Below are 19,606 nucleotides of genomic sequence, written 5' to 3'. Positions count from 1 at the left end.
GTAAAACCAGCCTTAGGCCTTTCTAGCTGCATATCATCAATTTGATCGTGTTGTATTGCTTTTTCGTCTGGCACTGGCTGCCTACTCTGCTTCATAATGACTGTCCTGGAGAATAGAAAGAGAGCCATCAGTGCATTAATGCTTATTGGTATGCTGGGGACTTGCAGGCTACTCGAAAGAGAGACCAATAGATTATTTCACACACTACTGAAGGCACTTGATCCAATGACCCTTTGATTCAAGGAAGATAAATGAATAAATAAAAAGTTCTCTGTTGCCAACTTCTGACATCAGTTTGAAACTGTAGCTTGATATATGATTGTATTTTAGATAAGAGCTCTGACTCTCATCAAAACTTCATTTTAAAGCAGAGCTATAACTAAGACAGCAGTGACAATAATCACCTGCTAACTGCAGTATAAACAAGCTCATCTTTGTTTGCCGACAGCGTTCCTGACCTTGCATGAAGTCTGGGATGATGTCTCCTTCTGCAGCCCATCTTCTGTTGTATTCATTTGTTTATTTTGGGCAAAAAACTCATTTCATGTCAAGTTGATTTCAGTCAGATACAGAATCATAATTTGAAGTCAATATCTGACATGATGTTATTCAATTGGCTGTTGCATAAAACTGCACACAAAGAGTTTCACAAAGTTGAGAGTTATCCAACCGTTGCTGCTGAGTTTTAGACAGCTTTTAAGTGTGTTGCAGAGGGCTTTACACCATGCAACTCAATTGCTATGTAGTTTCAATGCAACCAAAGGTGCATTGAATTTTTACAGTGTGAAGCCAACGTCAAGCTTGTCCTGAATGAACATCGCTTCCCTTACAGTGAACAGGAAAAATACATTACTTTTACAAGCTTTAGTGCTTTCAGTTTGATTTCCAGCATTACATGTTTTTACGTCACCCAGCACACAGATAAGTACATTTTGGCTTTAACTTGTACAATAAATATCTGGCTCTTATGAGCAAGTTAACAAAAATTTAACAGGAGTCCATGTTTTTCCACCGGGCATCAATGCATGAGGTCAGTAATGACGCATTTTCTACTCTAGATTGTCCCCATATGGCCATAAAGAAATGCGGAAATTCTTTGACCATCACAAAAAAATACATTAAAGCTGCAACATAATGTGCATGTTTCCGACTAGCTTGCATGAGTCTGATAAATTCTTTGTTTTGATCTTCTTTTCCTCCGTCATCCATAATTTTTGCATCCCAAGAGGCATGTGATGTCTTATATAATACTGTTCAACTTGGATTTTACTTTAATCCATAACCTTCATTTAAGAACTATGTCTGCACTTGTTGAATTCAAGTGCAAATAAGAGGATGCAACTGCACACAGAAGACATTAGAGAGCAGGGATACAACAGAGAATAAGCCTCTGCAGTCTGAGTTCATAGATCTTTACAAAGTGAGAAGACCATTGTGTGTCTGTAAGTTCATTTCTGTGTTTCGGGATCCTCCACAGAAACATTCCTCTGAGCGACCTCAATGACCTGGTGCCTCAGTTGCCGAAGCAGAATTTCCCTCAAAAAATGATTTGTAGCAAAAATGTTGTGCACGGTCAAATGGTGCCCCTCACTGCGGGCCTCTAATTCCTCTGGCATCGTAATAAAACTGATGAGGGCAGGGAGTCAAGAGCATGGTGGTCTTTATTAGATCTTCTGTACGTTTCTGTTGCAGCCGTGCGGTTAGTTAAAATGTGGGTCAGTGTCTTCTATACTGCGCAGGCCACTAGGAAAAAGCATAGTACACTTAATTGGGTTTCTAGACGTTGGCTTTGTGCTCTCGTTCCTTCCAGCTGAAATCGGTTTCACATGGCAGGGCTAGAAACATTTCCTGTTGGCAGGGCCCCGGCTAACGGCTCATTTTGTAAAGGCTCAGCAGCTACATTAGAAGCCCATCCCTGAGCTCAGTGTGCTGCTGCTGCTGCTGCTGCTGCAGCCTCGCCAGGCGTTCAGCGCTCTGTCTGTTTGTGCCTCGCCATACTGACCACAGTTGGCCTTTCTCACAGGCATGCAGAAAGTACACAGTGTGGTGACTGCAGTGTTCAGCTGCTGCAGCTCCACTGAGCTGCTGGTGTTCAAGGGCTTTAGATTTTATCACTGTGGACTTCATAGATTTTAGAACTTTTTAGATGCCGTTTGTATGTTTATACTGCAGATATTATACAGTATATTCTTATATCCACTCTGCTGTCTGCCTTCCCAATTTCTAATAGTTGAATTTTAATGCATGTGTACCTTGAGTATCTGTTAAGATTGATTCTTTTAGATATGTATAGTTATAGTAAAGTGCTTATTTATTTCATAATAATTCTACATATAGTTTCTTATGCTTAAAGCCTGTGATTGCTCTCAGTTGTGTTTGTCTTTCTTCTCTTATCTATTATGTATGAATCTGTTGGTGTTGGAGGTGAGCTGCTGCATACAATTGCTCAGGCATACACTGATCGGCCAAACAGTGAAACCACTGACAGATAAAGTGATCATCTCATTACAAATGCACCTTTCAAGGAGTGGGATATATTAGGCAGCATGTTGAACAGTCACTCCTTCAAGTTAATGTGTTGGAAGGAGGAAAAATGGACAAGTGTAAGGATCTGAGCCACAAATTGTGATGCTATACGTCTGTGTCAGAGCATCTTCAAAATGGCGGGTGTTCCTGTTATGAAGTGGTCAGTACCTACCTAAAGTGCTCCAAAGACAGGGTCATTTCTGTCGAGGCTCTCTGATGTGCATTGGGAGCGAGCGCTACGCTGTCTGGTCTGGTCTGGTCTCACAGCACAAATTGATGAAAAAGTTAACGCTGGCTATGACAGAAACAGAACACACAGAGCATCGCATCTTGTCACGTACAGCAGAGTGCCCACGCTGACATCCGTCCACTGCCGAAAGCACCCACAGTGGGCATGTGAGAGTCGGAAATGATCCATGGAGCACTGAAAGGAGGTTGTTGACAAGGTCACGGCTTCCCTCCAACATCCCAAATCTCAATCTGATCGAGCAGCTTTGGGATGGGTTAGAAGAACAAATCAGATCCATGGAATCCCAAGATCACAACCTGGAGGACTTTAAGGATCTGCTGCTGTTGTCTTTGTGCCAGATACCACAGGACACCTTCAGAAGTCTTTGAGAGTCCATGCCTCCATGACTCAGAGCTGTTTTGGCAGCACGAGGGATTCCATGATAATATAAAAATATTAGGCAGGTTTTAATGTTGTGGTTGGTCAGTGTAAATAAAGTTGTCATACTGAAGAATTAAACTGAACTAAATTAGTTACATGCAATTGATATTTGTTCACACAAACTTAAGTGGCGCCTGGTTCTCTCTTCAGGTCGGGAGTTCTTTGTGGGCCTTTCCAAACGGACCAATCAGAGGGGAGCAGAGATCCTAGCAGATGCCTTTAAGGTGAGTTTCAGTATTGCAGTGATGTAAAAAAAAAAAAAAAAAAAAAAAGGCAGAATGATGATTAATACTGAAGAAAACAAAGACAGTAAAGTTTACTTCAGACATTTTTTAAGAGAAAGGTCCAAGTAACTCTTAACATAACATACATACACGAGTATGTAAAGTACCTTTACCTCCTAAAATCAGAGTTTACATGTATGTAAACCTACATTAATTAATATTTAAACCACTAAGGGGCAATACAACAAACTGTAAACACAACACTGACATATTGGTCTCTGTAGCTGCTAAATGCCAAACTATGTTCACCAGCTAACTGTAATTCTCTTTGGGTGTGTCCTGTTCCACATCAGATCCATTGCTTATATAAAATATTGATCAGAGCAGCTTTAGGTATCAATAAATAAAATTCAGGTGTGATTTTCTTTGTTTTAATGATACATAATATACTTAAGCCAGCTTCAAGACAAACAGTTAAGTCAGTCCCAAAAATGTGAGTGAAAAAACTTTTGGTTCAAAGGATGTATGATAACTCAATCATTATGAAAATACAGAATCTGTGTGTTGTTCTGGGAATATTACTGCATGAGAATGGAGGAACTTTGTAAAAGAAATATCCCTCTTTTTAATATAGAACTTCAGTTTTTAAGTCTCAAAAGGTCCCTAAACAGAATCCTGCTGTGAGCCATCAGACATCACAAACAACAGAGAAAGAGATAAATATGTTATCAATCATAAAAGCTTTAGACCAGGAAGATAACAGCATCATCACTCCATTTATCTTGCTTTTTTCATTCTATTAACCTCCCTCCTCTCTGATTCTCTGATTCCATTTCTTCCACCATCCATCTCTGCCTCACTCCACCCCTTCCTCTCTATCCATTATATCTGTCCTCCATCCATCCACCTCTGCCTCCATTTCCTCCTTCCCTGCATTCACTTTGCTGTGCTGCCTGCGGATGTCCGACTTCCAGACTGTCACAAGACCACACTCTCTGTGTGGACTGAATGTTTTACAAGACTAGCTAGTTTGCAAAAAGCAGTTTATGTGATTCATTTTGGATTGCAAAGTTCAAAAACATTCGCAATATCATATATATTGTTTACAGTGATGTTTGTAGGCTACAATAAAGTGATGTAGGAAGTTAATCATATTATATAAAAGTGAGAGTAACCAAGAGGATAAATACTTGTGCAGAGGAACAATTACAGAGTTGGGATTATTTGATGTGAGGTTGTATGAGGTACTCATCAATAGTCAGAGTGCAGTAGATGCAAGTTGGCACGACCCCAGTTTGGAGAACTGGCACCAAAACTAAGCAATTAACTAATGTGGACAGGGTCAGCAACAAATGGTATTTTAGCCACTTAAAATGCTCCACCTAAAAACATCACTATCAGTTTAAGTCAACACTGTATTTAAAATATTCACACCGCTTTATGATGCCATCAGACGGCATTTTCTGACAGGAAACTACCATTAAATCAGCCAAAGAATTGCTCTCTCCAAACCAACCAAACTCCAGAGGCAAAATCTGCAATTTTACCTTGCAAACACTGGAGTTGCTGCTCTACCACTGCCTTGATCTGTTAGTTTGTTGCCGTTATTGTGTGAGCTCTGTGTTTTAAAAGGACAGTCTGGATTCACTGAAGTTACACAAAAACACAAACAATCATCAGATCAAGACACTGGAAGTCCAGCAGCTTCTGTTTTCTGTGAGATAAAATTAATTTCTCCTCTGGAGTTTGGTTGGTTTGGAGAGAGTGGTATTTGGTTTGTAGAATGGTGGTTTACTGTCAGAATAAAGTGAAGTGGTGAAAATATTCTAATTGTAGCGTGTAATTAAACTGAGCTGATGTCCCTCTCTGCTCCAATCTGGGGACGTGCCAACCAGCATCTACTGTGGAAGCACACAGACTATCAATAAGTACCTCAATCAACCTCACTTCAAATAATCCAAACTATCCGTTAAATAAAGTAATCCTACTATTTAGCATCACTGAAGTGGAGCACTCTGAGATTGTTGATTGATGGATGCAGCTGTCAAGAGTCCCAATGGCAATTAGTGATTAGTGCCCCGGTCCAGGGCTCAGCTGGCTCTGAGGCATTTTTAATCAGCTATTGATGCAAACTTCTGCCACCTCTGTGCACAGTGATTAAACAAGCAGTCGATGACACTGATTAAAAAGGTGATTTGGGAGGTGAAACACCTCTCTGGTGAATTAAATCAACCTGTCTGTAAAACATTGCCATGCTTACATTGATGTTGACCACTTACAGAAAAAAAAAAACAAAAAAAAATGAAAGAGATATTTCATACAGTTCTCATCCAATGCTGATGAGTCCACAGAAAGTTGAAAAACACAGCATATCATCATCATCATCATCATTATCATCAATCCTCAATGTTAAATACGCATTTAAAGGTCATCTAGATGGTGAAACCTTCAAATGGTGAACGTCTGATTCAGTGGTGGAAAATCTCCAATACCTCCATTGTCTGCAACTGCGTATAGTACAAAGTACTTCCTGGCTCCTCACAGGGCTTTAGGTGTTACCATGTTCAATGCCATGATGCTCTCAGGAACGACTGGTATAGAGGCATGATGACAAACAGTGAGGAATAACAATAATAAGGGAGAACAGTGGTGTGTGTGTGTGTGTGTGTGTGTGCGCGCGTGTGTGTTGTAGTAGCCTCCCATTGTTAGATGGCGTCGCAGCTGCTTCTGAAGCCTGGGGCGCTCTGCCCTTGAGCTGTGAAGCGCTTGAAGATGAGTCACACTGAAAGTCTTGGGAGTCTTGGCAAGGCTCACGCTGTAGGGAGCGGGCCCTACGAGGCAACCGACTCCTGCTGCTGCTGTTCAAACTTGTGAGTTTTGTGGGAGAGGCCCACTGGAGTGAGACAGCAGAGAAAGAGGTGGAAGGTTTTGTATATGATTGCCCAGGCTGTGCCTACTGCAGCTTTGGTGATATCTGTATTTTTCTTAATGTCAACCAAAGCCAACAATGAATTGACCCTCCTAAGTACAGAAAGGCAGAAAGGTCCTCATAAAGGACCTTTCATGCCGCTGTAAATACTTGAGCGATTTTTTTTTAATATGAAAGTGTATATATTTGACCCACTTGAAGATTTATGTCTTCAGTTGGTACAGGGAGGGCAGTGAAGTCATAACATATTTCAACATGTTGGTTTTGATCTTTTCATGGGATATGTTGAGGAAAAACTGTGTTTCCACCCAAAGTTCACAGAACTCCCAGAAACTACATTTAAAGGAACTAAAACGTTCCTTCAACCTGTTGGTTCCATTGAGGTCTAAAAACGCCCTGAAACTCAAGCAAATTAGCCCGCTGACATTTGACATGACGACTGTAACTATGGTGACGTGTCAGACTACAATGACCAAAAAACAGACTGATTAGCAGCTGCAGTCTCTTTCCAAAAATCATGACTCAGTGACCAAGATAATCCACGGACCTTGTTGTGAACAGTTTCAGGGAGGAATTACTTTCTCTTTAGTAGAAAAGGAAGTAGTTCCAGTAGATTCTGCTGCACAGAGAAAGTTGTTCCTACATGAAAATCTTCACAAGGTTAGATCAAATGTGTTTTTTGGTGCTTCGAGCACCACAGGCCGAGTGCCATTTAAGTGCATGAAAGGCAGACACCTCTAAAACTCAGGAACCAGGGGGAAAAATATGTGTTTTTGATTTTGGGTCGAACTGTCTCTTTAATTTACATCCTGGTACCTGTGGTGGAAACGCACTCTGAAGTTCCTCCAAAGGTTCCTAGTCCGTGGGGAAAGTTCCTGCAGTGTGAAAGCAGCTAATAAGAAAAATACTGATCATTTACCGCAGTAGAAAGATTATGAACCTGCTCTGTCTCTTTTCAACCCTTCTCGATGTCAACGATTTTGCATTTTAAATAATTTCATCATATTTTCCATTCCGACCACATATTGACTAACCTCTGTACACTGTGACCTGACCTTGTTTGCCACGACTGAGCTCAACACCCCCTTGATATAACACACACATCCAAAGGAAATAATCCCCCAAACATCCCAAACATCACTGGAACAACATATTCAGGCAGACTGGGAGGATTTAGGCATGCAGCTTACAAACAGGGTCACGGGGTAGGTCACAAACACAGACTGATTCTATCTGTCTTGTTTACTGTTATTGTAACGTGGAGGAGTTTCATACCGCAGACTTATCTGTATTGCTCTTGGATTTTCTCTGAGAGGCCATATCAAAAGAGGAAAGCCGGCCTGACTCAGTTCAGTTCAGAGGTGGGTCATGGCGTGAAGAGTTCAGCTCATTACAGTAACCTGACTGTGCTTCCATCCTCCCATCTGTGTCTGATTTGAATTCCTCATTATGGATTCCTCTGTGTTTTCTGTTATCTTTGATAAGACAGGACTTAATGATGCGTCTCTGGCAAATGACACTAGGAAAAATCGCTTGAGCGTCCATTATTGTTTTTTCCGCTTTTTATCAGATGAATTCCACCTATCGCTGTTGTTTTTTCCTTTCATTATCAAATTAAGAATCATGTGGTTGCCAGGTTTGTTTAGCACTCAGCAACTGCACACAGATGTTGAAGCTCTTTACTTTATGGTCCTCGCAGAGGTCAGCGTAGATGGTGCTGTTGATTTGGGTGAGTTTGTTCGGGAAGACATTAATATGGAGGCCAAATCACGTCTTTTCCTCCACAGCTCAGAGGCGTTGAATCCTGACTTGTACCAATAAGGCACAAACATGGACACAGCTAAGGACCTCTACAGTGAAGCTCAGCCCGCAAGGCGTCTGGGTTAGTCAATAGGGTCTTTTCAGGTCATAACATGGCAGTATATCAGCCTGTTAGTGCAGACGAAAAGCAGCTCTGTCTCTTCCTTAATTATCCCCACCATAAACCCTGGAGGGTATCATGAATACAGTTGTGTGTATGCATCTGTGATTGTTACATCTGCTCATCTTTAATGGGCTGTAGTGAAAGACAGAGTGAAGGCGCTGGTATCATATGAAACTAGATGACATGAGGCATGCGGACATGAACTTGATTGGAGAGCAGACTGCTGGTGCTAATGTTAGCCAAAGTGTGTGGCGGCTAATGTTAGCCTAGTTTACGCACAGACAGTTTGGTTGTCCTTGGTCTGAAAACGCATTTACTGTGTTATTATCATGTTTTGTAGGACAATGTGCAATGTTCAGGAACAATAAAACCACCTGACTGCTTTTAATGTTGTAAATAAGTATTTAAATATGAAAGTTTACTTTTATTCCTTTATCCCTGTTTTACTGATTCCTTAATTATAGTTAGGCAAACCATTACATTAGTCTGTGCATCTTAAAGAAAACTGAGACTGTACAATATTTTATTCAGTTTTATTAAAAACTTTGCATACATCTAAATAAGAAAAATTACACTATACAGAAACTTTTGTTCAAAACTTTGTGAATCTCTGCTGGTTGCATCTGGCCGTTCTGGTAGGTGCTTCACCATCTGTTGGCTGGCAGGGAACTGCACTTTAGTGGGCGCACTCTTCTAGCTCCCTCGTGGATTTATTTAGATAAAGAGAAAAGTATGACTTGTATCTCTAACTTTACACTACAACAAAAACTTCCTGTTCATGGATAAGGAATGGAAAAATGTCAGATTGCATAATTCCCAGTTGTCCATTTGTGTCTGACAAAACAAGGAAACAGTTAAGGAAAATATCAAAGAAGTGGTAATTTAGGTTTTTTTTCCCACGATAAAATGCCAAGTTCTGTTCTTTTGTTCAGTCACAGTAACTATTTCAGTGAATCAAAGCGCTTTGATTGAGCTAATGATGCAGTACAAATACTGACCTGAAAAGTCTTCACATATACTTGAATGGAAAAATGTCACAATGGAGTGTAGCAATGGAAAATGTACACAATACTTCATAGGGTTTTATGAAGCTAAGAGCAATAAAAACCCATTCAAAACATATTATGTGATTAAAAAAACACATGGATGTCAGTTGGAAGTTATTTTCTCAGGCACAAACCAAAATTTATATGGCCATATAAATGTATTCACATAGATTCAGGAAGGAAAGGCCTTGGAAAATAAGCTTAAAGTCTTATATCCTATCATAATTCAAATTGCAGCTCAGTATCACTTCAGCTAGGACTTCTGGCTTTTGCAATTCTCAAAAGGCTTACAGCACGTCTAACTGTCACACAATGTGAGTCCATGTATCAAATGCTCAATCAGTCAACTTGAAAGTGGGAAATTCTTCCAGTCCAGTAAATCAAAATCAAAACAAAGTCACTCAGTGGTAAAATGATGTTGTTTCAGCAGGGCATGCAATGCTATAACTCTTCAAGTATGGACCCCAGGCTTTAATTATTGCAAGGGTTTCAACTGACATTTAAATGAAGGCATCCGTCCAAAATCAGCCGTCAAAGGCTAAGAATAAATAAAACACTATAGGCCTCTATACAGTACTGTAGAAATGGTCATATACTGCATTAATGTGGGCTATATATCAGTTATTATGGATGCAGTTGCTGGCTGAATGCTGCTTTTATCCTCTGTCTGAAAAGTTTATAGATTTAAAGTCCCTGCAAACTAATATTTTCTTAACCAGCCTTTTACTGTGAGCGATGGGATCCTGCATGAACGCTTAACTTTTCTGCAATAGTTCAAACAGCCTCGATCTCTTCACATGAGAAATTTCTCTATTTGTGTTTTTGTCCTTGCTTTTCTCACTGGTTTGGAAGTGGGAAGGGCTCAGTTGAAAAATGGGATGTCACGTGTTCCCGTGCTCCAATCAGAGTTTAGTGACATTTCAAACGAAGTGTGACGATAATTGTTATGTTGTTTGCACATTTTGCCAAGTTGCTGTCAGTTAAACGTGACCAAACCGCACCCATGCAGTCCTGATGAAGCAGAACATGTTCTCAAGATCTCAAGAAATAATTAATAATAAGTAAGTGTTTTGAATATTGATCTTTGTTGCCCCTTTAGCTGTGAATGTTTTTTATTAAGAGGAATACTTATGATCTGAAATACGTTATTTAGGCAGTTTAATGTCCAGGTGACATTTCAAAAGAACCTAGCTTGTTTATTGTGATGTATTTCTGAATGAAACAGGCTGGGCAGACAGGACATAACAATGGGAGGAATTTGATTCGAACGTTGAAAAGTGTGCATGTTGGTTTGGTGCGAGGTTTTGTTTCTTAGCACAAAACTGACTGACTGGATTTTGAAATAATATAGAAAGAAGGGGGTGTGATCTTACAGGGTTCAAAAGGAATTTTTAATTTCATCTAGACTTTTAAAGGTACCTGACTTGAATACCCCATCAGCCGCCATGTTCAAACGTTAATAAAACTATGAACAATGGAAGTTGCCAAATGCCGTTTTTTTTTTTTTTTATATGTCTCCACAGTATTTGGTATACAACATCCTGCATCTGGAGAGAGTCCCTCCAATCAGGCTCCTACTGGATGCTCTGTAATATTCCCATGAGACCTGAGCTCATTAACATCATCTCACCGACAGTCCGGCTGTTTCCGCCCTGAGCTCCCCACCACTTAATTTGAAAGGCCACTGCAGGCCCACTTTAACGACACCGGACAAACCACTGCAGTGCACTCTGAATCTTTTATAAAACCAATACTGTATATCAAATATCATTTCCCTTCATTTCAGCTCACTGGAGCTGAAGCACTTTGTTGTGGTGTGAATGGATTGTGAAACATAGTGACAAAACTTTCACTGAGTTATCCCACCTGTAAAATCCAATCTAACCCTGCCTTTATGAATATAATCTTATTAGGATTAAATTTCATGTAAATTAGTTTTAGTTTATTGCAGTTATTGTAGATATGTGTGGGACAATATTACAAGTTATATGCTGGATTCTGAGATTGTTGCTGCATATTATTATAGTCTCTTTTTTGCAAACTACACACATAGACTTACAATTAGGGGTGCACCTTATCTAAAACCAGGCTCTTAAAGGGCCAGTCCAACGCCCAAATCAAAAATAAATATTTTTCCTCTTATCTGTAGTGCTACTTATCCATCTAGATTGTTTTGGTATGAGTTGGCAAGTTTTGGAAATGTTTGCCGTAGAGATGTCTGCCTTCTTTCAAATAAAATGGAAATTGATGGAACTTGTTGTGCTCGAAGTGCCAAAAACTCAGCAGCAATTCTAAAGATAATCCACACACGTTATTATAAGCAGTTTCATGTATGAAGTATTTTCTTTCTACACATGCCATCTGTATGAGCGCATGAAGGGAAGTGTGCATCTACTCATGGACAAGAAGTTACAGCTCAGCCGAGGACGATGCCATTAATGTTTACATCCCACACTGTCACAAGCATGAGCCTCTTGTCCTTGAGTAGATGCACGCTGTGTGCTGATTGGTTTGTGTTTTTCACTTTTTTTGCGTTTTAAACACCACAAGCCAAGTGCTATCTAAATCCACTGTATTATAGAGAAGGCAGACATCTCTCTGACTGATATCTCTAAAACTGGGCAACTCACACCAAAACAATCTGCACTGCAAACCAAAAGTGATGTTAAGCAACTCTTGACTCTTTTTTATGACTTTTTCCTGTCCCATTTTCATGACGCTCATCATGTTCAGTTTTTTATCCATCTAACTGTGCTGTGTTTTTTGCAGGATTACGCCGTGTCGACCGTGCCTGTGCTGGAGGGGCTTCACCTGAAAAGTTTCTGCAGTATGGGAGGACCAGGCCTCATCGTCATCGGCTCCAGCGAACCGGCACAGAAAGCCCTCAAAGTATGGAGTTTTGTGTATATGTGCGTGCTGTATGTGCAACAAAAGCATCATCTCATTGCTTTTCTTCTGCCTGCTGTAGTCATGGAAACCACTGAATCAATGCAGCGGCATTGTTTGTCTAACTGTGACGCACATTGACGCAGCTGATTCTTTTTTTTTTTGTTTTTGTTTTTTTTTCTTAATTCTTCAGTTGACTCTTGGCTCCTTGCTGTTGGTATGAACAGCCCTGTCTTTTTTTTCCTCCTGTTCTGCAAAGAATTCAGCAAGAATAACACCACAAGACAGAACATCGCACGTGTTGATTCAAAGCAGACAGCCTTCCTTACAGCCTGATTGCTGCTTCCCGCTGCAAGCACATTGAAACCACCTGTCACCTTAATCCCTCCTCATTAATTCATATTCCTGGCTAAACTGAGGGGATTGCCCCTGGTGCTCACGCTCCAGCTTCAATTACAAAGGTATTGTCCTTCTATTAAACAGCTTGAGCTCATTACCGCATAAAAGGCTGCTGAATCGATCGGGCTCTGTTGCAACAACAGCCCTGAAAAAAATAAACCCTGGGGATGCTGAAGAGGAGGCAGTTTACACCCTGACAGAGACAGATTGGCCTTTTTCACAGAGAGGAATAAATCTCAGCCCATCCCTCTGGTGGAATTATCCCAAAAATTCCCAAACATGAACACGTGAGACTGTTTTTGAACGGCAAATATGACTGCAACACAGTGGAATATGTATAGAAACACATGCTGTATGTCTAATTACGTAAGCATGAAACACATACACCCTTAGCCTTTGCAGATCCTCACAGGCAGAGCTTTTCACAAGCGTCCTAGTGTGACACCCCCCCCTACTGGCCCAGCCATACACGAGGTTACTTTAAGTCAAATAAAAGTCAGCGTATCTCAGGGGCAATTAAAACCAGACCATCCGGCAGCACATCCTAATGACGCGAAGTACTTGAGACCTGCACAAGGTCAGACTTGCTGGTTTTTGTAAGCACGTTTGCATTGCTGATGTGAACACAAGAACTCAACAAATCGATGCATAAACACACGTGCTAATTGATTTTATATTCCAGCATTGACTCATTAAGATTCTTGCCTGTTTGATCACCCTGGTAATTAGCTACTGGAGCGAGGAGTGGCCGTTAGTGAGACTTAATGACAGACTGCTCGCTTTCTAATTACGGCTTACGTCACCCTCTCTTGGAGCAATTAGCTCCTGTTTTAAAGGACTTTTAACGACCCCTTGATTTGTAATTAGGTAATGTTCTCTTTGTGAGGGGAGTGAGGTCTCATGAACACTGTTTTAATGAATTCAAAGTGCTTGTTTTGGATGTGGACGCAGCTCTTATGGCAATGAGGCGTCCTGTCTGTGTATGTTCCCTTGGACAAAGACAGTTTGTGCAAATTAAAGTTGGAGCCCGACTAATTCAGTTTGTCTTCAGGGAGGTAAATATTTTGACATCTGCATAATAAGGCTGTTAATTTTTCTGTTAGAGTTTAGCTCAGTTTTTATTTGGGATTTCTTGAACAGTGAGTCTCTGCTACTACAACTGCTCACACTCTAAGTCTTTATTTATTTATTTTTTTTATGAAAATGTGTTCTTTTATGATTTATAAATATGAAACATATGTAATTTTAAAATATATTGGTTGGCTTTAATGCTTTTAATTTCTAAACTTGTCCTGTGCCAGAAAACACCCTTGTCCGAGACAAGAATTCACAACTTCAACCAACTTAAAAATGTGTTGAAAACCTTCAAAATCTAAAACCAATACCCACTGAAAAGTTAAAATTAGATTAGAATCATCTTTATTTTAAAAATATTCCTCCAGCGCTGTCAGAATTTATAAAAAAAAACATTATTTAATCAGGCATAAAAAGGTTCATCTCTACCCAAAGGACTCCTGTCTCACTTCCTGGTTTCAAAAAAGGCGGGGATGCTGCTCAAGCACCGGTAAACTTGATATTTTTTGGATAAATTCATTAAATAATATTGCTGTCAGATGTGTCTCAACTATAACAAATCAATTCATGGTGTGCCGAACGTGTGTTCTTTGTGTCAGAAATGGTTTTGTGTGTCTGACGGAGTTGACAAAATTCAATTTCTCAGCTGCAAAAAAAGCTGTTTAACTGAGCTGAGTTGGTCGGCCCCTTACAAGGTTTAATAGCCAAGAGTTTGACCTTTCAAAATATTTTTCCCAGCCTATTTGTGAAGAGTAAAAATCAAAACCCCCTAAAAATACGGTTTTGTCCCAGTTCTCAAGAATGAGTAGTATACGTGTGGGTCAGGTGTAGTCTCCCGTCTGTTTATTTCTCCCGGGGACGAGAATACATGTTGACCGGATGGATTTCATCATCCATCTGCGGCTGTCACCGCCGAGCTTCGCTCATGAAGTCATCATCCCGAAATACCGCCTCTGTCAGAGGCCGCAGGCAGCGCCCACTCCCTGTTCTCTCACACACTGTCCCCTCCCGCCCAGTCAGCCCTGTTTGATTCATGAGGTCATAACTCTCAGCTGGTCAGGGTTTGATCTTCACCTCACAGATGTTTACACGCTTGATTTTTATAGATAATGAGGTGAGAGCACGGTGAAGGTTGTAGTCGGGATGAGTTGTGTTTGATCAGCAAATGCTGACAACAGACACGCTCATGTACACAAGCAAGTTCCCAAAAACTACAAAAGAACCTTCTCCATCTTTGATTAACTGAGGTGTTTAATGAATGAATAGGTGGGTTATAAAGTATGTTTAATATCAGGAAAAGAAGCAGCTTTTGAGTGTTATGTTTCCGTGCTGACAAAGCATGCATTCATTCATGGAGTTCTTCAGCTGCGGTGTCAGAGAGCAGCAGCTGATAACACATTTTAGGTCACAGATTTGGGTCTCTGAACTGTTGCCTTGTTTCTTGCTGAGACAGTAATCAAACACGATCCTGCCTGGAGATATCAGGCAGGCGAACTCAGTAACCTCTTTCAAATCTCTCCTTCTTAAAACTCAGTTTTATCTCATGGCTTTTTCTCAACAGTTGGCAATTGTTGCAGTTGTTTAAATAATTTATTATTTTATCTTTTTCCATTTTTTATATATTTCTATCTTGTTCTATATGTTTTGAATTTTGTTTACTTTTATTTTTAGTTAAGCACTTTTTAACTTTATTTTGAAATGTTCTATATCAATAATGTTATTGTCATTATAGGACTAAGAGTCTCCAGCCACGCTAGTGACATATACACAAGGAGGAAGATAAAGAGTGTTACTGTGTATTAAGAAAAAAAGATGGTTTCTTTAAAAAGTGGTTTATAAGCTATAATGAAAAGACATTTTGAGTTGGATTAAAATAAACCATTAACCAGGTATGAGAAAACCCTGAACCCTGAGCTTCTCCTGTCTCCACAGTGGCATTTTGAGATAAATGCTAATGTCAGAATGCTAATAATCGTGTTATTACAATGCTAACAAAGTGAAATTTAACAGGCACACTGGTTACCATTTTAACCATCATATATTTTGGCATGTTAGCATGCTAGCATTTGCTAGTTAGCATTTGCTAATTAGCACCAAGCACAAAGTACAGGTGATGCTAATGGGAATCATGAGCGTTGCTTAAACTAGAGAATAAGTACAGATTGATCCAGAAGGGCACATTGATGTATGTACAGAATTTCATGGTAATAAAGGTACAGTTCACACACACACAATAAAAGTTTTTGAGATATTTCAGTCAGGCCTAACTGTTGGACCAACAGACCTGCAGACATCCCTGGAATCACACTCGTCGTCGAGTTTTGCAGTGTGTATGATATCAGGAAGAGGGCCATATATGGCATGTGAGCTCTGGGTTTCCTTGCCAATGATGAGTCAGCTGCAGACTCAGACGGACACAATCATAGATTACAGTGTAGGCTCTCTGAATTGTTCTTTGTTTACGCATTAGATAATATAAGACATATGAATTATTTCAGGGCACTTTTCTGATTTCTGTTCTTTTGTCAGTATAATCAGAGATGTTCTGCTTCCTCCCCTTCCCTTCCTTCCCTCTTAAGTCATCCTCCATCGGATACCTCAGGGTGCAACAATAAACACTCTCTGTAGACCAATAATATGTCCAGAGTGAAATGTGTGTCAAGGAGCAATAACAAACATTTATTGTACATCAACAGGAAGCAATTTCAGCTTCATTTCCCCTCTGGAGTTGGAAGCAGCCTCAAGTAGGATTTGTCTTGTACATGCTGCTGTTGTTCATCAGTGAACAGAAGTATTGTAAAAGTTTTAAAGGCTTCCTGGGAATGATTGCTACAATAAGCATTATAAGTATTCACACCAGGAGCCAAAATACAGATTATGCCGATGGCCACAGTGGATGGCATCAGGTCCAGTAAATTGTCAGTGTTTTTGTTAACTGGTCAAGGTTGTCATCATCCAGGAGGGGGATTTTATTACCTTCCAGTAAACATTTTGTTTTAGCAGCTCTGACTGAGCACATTCTGCTGCCCAGTTACCACTTTGTGTATTAACTGGACATCAGCCACTGTCCAGACGTAGGCTGCTGCTGATTTGTTGTAGCTGAATACCTGGTCGATGGCCAGGATTACTTTTTAGAAGCTTTGGTCCTCCATTTTTTATTTTGCTCTTAGACACTTGAAGAAGATGCGCAAATCCGAGGCATTTAATGGTGGGAGGCAGACGAACTGATGTTAGCTTTTTAAAGTCTAATCCAAGAAGTGCTTCAAAGCATGCAGTAACAAAGATAACCTTCCCTTGATTTGTTATTACCTGAGCCTCAAGATTTGATTGAATTAAAACATCTTCAATTCTACATGAGCTAGTAATCTTGGCCTGTATTACAGAAACTTCCTGAATTGCAGATATCTTTGTTTGGTAACCATGGCAATTAGGGTTAGGACCTAATTTAAGAAAAAAACATTACAGTTGAGCAGTTTCTAAATCAATGTTCCTATCCTAACTGAAGATGGGAAATGTTTATTACACAAGCTTCTAGCTTTGGCAACTATTTTCCAATGACAGTAACTAATACTGGCTCCAGAACTCACTAAAAGTTGCCAAATGATGTCAGACTTTCAGTTTCATATTGATGATGTCATCGTACAAATATTTGCATAGAGCTTGTGTTGGTTGCAGAAAGCAAGGAAGAGATCACCTTAAGCCAAATAATCACAAACTCAACATAGGAACATATTTGAAGTTAAAAAAACAACAACAACAAACTATGGTTCTGCCCTATGGAGTAAACGAGTGAGAGAAGCTCACTCACACTTTGAAAAGTTCCAATCGCGAGAACGTTTCAGAGAGACGGTGTCAACGTAACCACAGAAACTCACAACAACTGACCTCTCCAGCAGCGAGCGGGGTCCTCCTGGGTCATGTCGAGAAGGGAAAACTTGATTTGCAAAATGCTGGCAAGATCATATTTTGGTTTAAGTAAGATCTTTCTCAAGTCCGGGGTTCCCCTCTAGGCATGTCCGTCCTCTTGTCTGCAAGCATAGCACAAAAGAGGGAGAGGAGGAGAACCCTATTCCATTTGAAGAATGGGTGAGCAAATTTGTCGCCAAGACGGCCTGAGAAGTCACTAAGTCAGGCAGTTGGCAACTGTGCAAGCATCCTTACCTCCTAAAATGTTAAATAAACTCTCCTAACTTTAGAATAAATGTTAAGGTCTCCTAATTTTCACTTTCAACCTGTAGCAGTAGCTAACTTACCAACTAGCAAACAATAGTGTTCGCTAACAATATTATTAGCTATATGTATGGCTACTGTTTTTTGCTTTTACAAAATGGATGCGGCAGAGACGGTTTGCTTTAAAAAAAAAAAAAAAAAAAAAAAAGCTATTACAGTTGAGCAGTTCCTAAATCAGTTATTATCCCAACAAAAGATAATAAATGTGTATTCCACAAGCATCCTAACCCCCCAGTAAGTAAGCTGTCCTAATTTTCACTTTCTCCCTAAGCTAATGCTAGTGTTTGTTAACAGGACCTGACGGTAATGTTTGCTAACAGTGGTGTTGACAAAGAACAGCTAACGGTAGTGCTCACTAACAGTAGATAACAGTAATGTTTGTCACCAGTAGATAAGGTTAGCGTTAGTGTTGATGTTACCAACGCTTCTAATTCATCTGTCTTGAAGTTAAGTGCCCATTGTTGTTTTTGCTCCATTTTTTTCCATGTTTTAGTATGTAAGAATGGTAAAAAAAAAAAAACAAAGGTCACAAAGTAGTTTAGCTCGGCGTGATGAAAAAAGTAGTGTCTGTTGCAAGGTAACAGACATAAAAGTTAATAAGCGATGTTGAATTTAGGATTCAGGATTTCCTGGTATTATACAGGATAAAGTAAGATAAAACAGGATTCCTAAAGTTAGTTGGGATTTCTTAGATTCTTCCTATCTTCACTTAAAGGAAGGAAGTTTCTGTAATACAGCCTGGTCTTATATTGACTGCTTGAACCCACTGACTGAACAGAGAACCAAATGTTCCATTAGTCAGGTGAATATTCTGTGGATTAAATTGCATTTCATGGATCAGAACTTTTCACGAAGCCCGATGAAATTCTGCTGCGGGACATTTTCCTTACAGCCTGAAAAGTTTTTCTTTTTTTTTTTGTCTTCTTCTTTTTTTTCTTGTGAAAGTGAAATGCTTTAGAGACGGAGAGTGAAGCAGGGAATGACTGTGATCTTTGGTGGAGTCAACGTTTATTCTCCCCTCTACCACTCTTAATCCCCCTGTGTGTGAGAAACCGTGTTGGCGGTCACGCACATGGGCCGTGTTTTCATTTAGGGCCGCTGCAGTCACCTAACACACCCACAAGTGACCTGGGAATGTGTCTGGTCTGGTTACACACATGCAGTCATATGCACACACACACACACACACACTCTCTGCTTGTACTCCACCCTGCAGCCCTGCAGTGTCAGCTTCTATAAACTTAATTTGATTTATTTTGCTTTGTCACTTCTTTGCAGGGCCTGTTAATTTATTGTTTCTGAATCAAATATGAGTTATTGCTATAAGATGTGTAAAAAGTATTGGTTACACTCTTAGAAATAAAAGTACTAACTTAAACCAAAGGGTTCCTCAGCTCGTCTCCACAGGAGAACCCTTTTTGGTTCCTGGTATAACCTTTTTTTTTTTTTTTTATAAATATTCCTCTTGGAACTATTTCAGTAAGTTCTACCTACAACCCAGCATAAAGGGTTATACCTGGAAACCATCTGTGAAAACCAGAGCCCCATATTAGAGTTTCTACAGAGAACCCTTCTATGGTACAATGGTTCCATCCAGAACTTTCCCTCAGGGTTTCCACCCAGAACTTCTACTTAGAACCTTATTATATTCCTTGGGTTTTATATAGAACCCACTCACTGGGCTCTACTTTTTTTTAA

The 19,606-nt window shown here is 39.9% G+C and overlaps 1 protein-coding gene across 3 annotated transcripts in view; it reads left to right on the top strand.

Moving 5' to 3' along the window:
* Window positions 1-19,606, top strand: part of ddah1 (dimethylarginine dimethylaminohydrolase 1) — a 105,376-nt gene that overhangs the window by 76,872 nt on the left and 8,898 nt on the right. For all 3 annotated transcript variants that reach the window (XM_084723720.1, XM_084723719.1, XM_084723718.1), the window contains 2 exons: window positions 3,347-3,420; window positions 12,089-12,208. In XM_084723720.1, the coding sequence (XP_084579846.1) occupies window positions 3,347-3,420; window positions 12,089-12,208 (194 nt within the window). The remainder of the gene's footprint in view (window positions 1-3,346; window positions 3,421-12,088; window positions 12,209-19,606) is intronic.

The sequence above is a fragment of the Lutjanus erythropterus genome, chromosome 7 (genome assembly GCF_056507025.1).
Source record: "Lutjanus erythropterus isolate fLutEry1 chromosome 7, fLutEry1.hap2, whole genome shotgun sequence".
Classification (NCBI taxonomy): domain Eukaryota; kingdom Metazoa; phylum Chordata; class Actinopteri; order Lutjaniformes; family Lutjanidae; genus Lutjanus; species Lutjanus erythropterus.
Note: the sequence above shows the minus strand (reverse complement) of the source record. Positions and strands in the feature narration are given on the sequence as shown.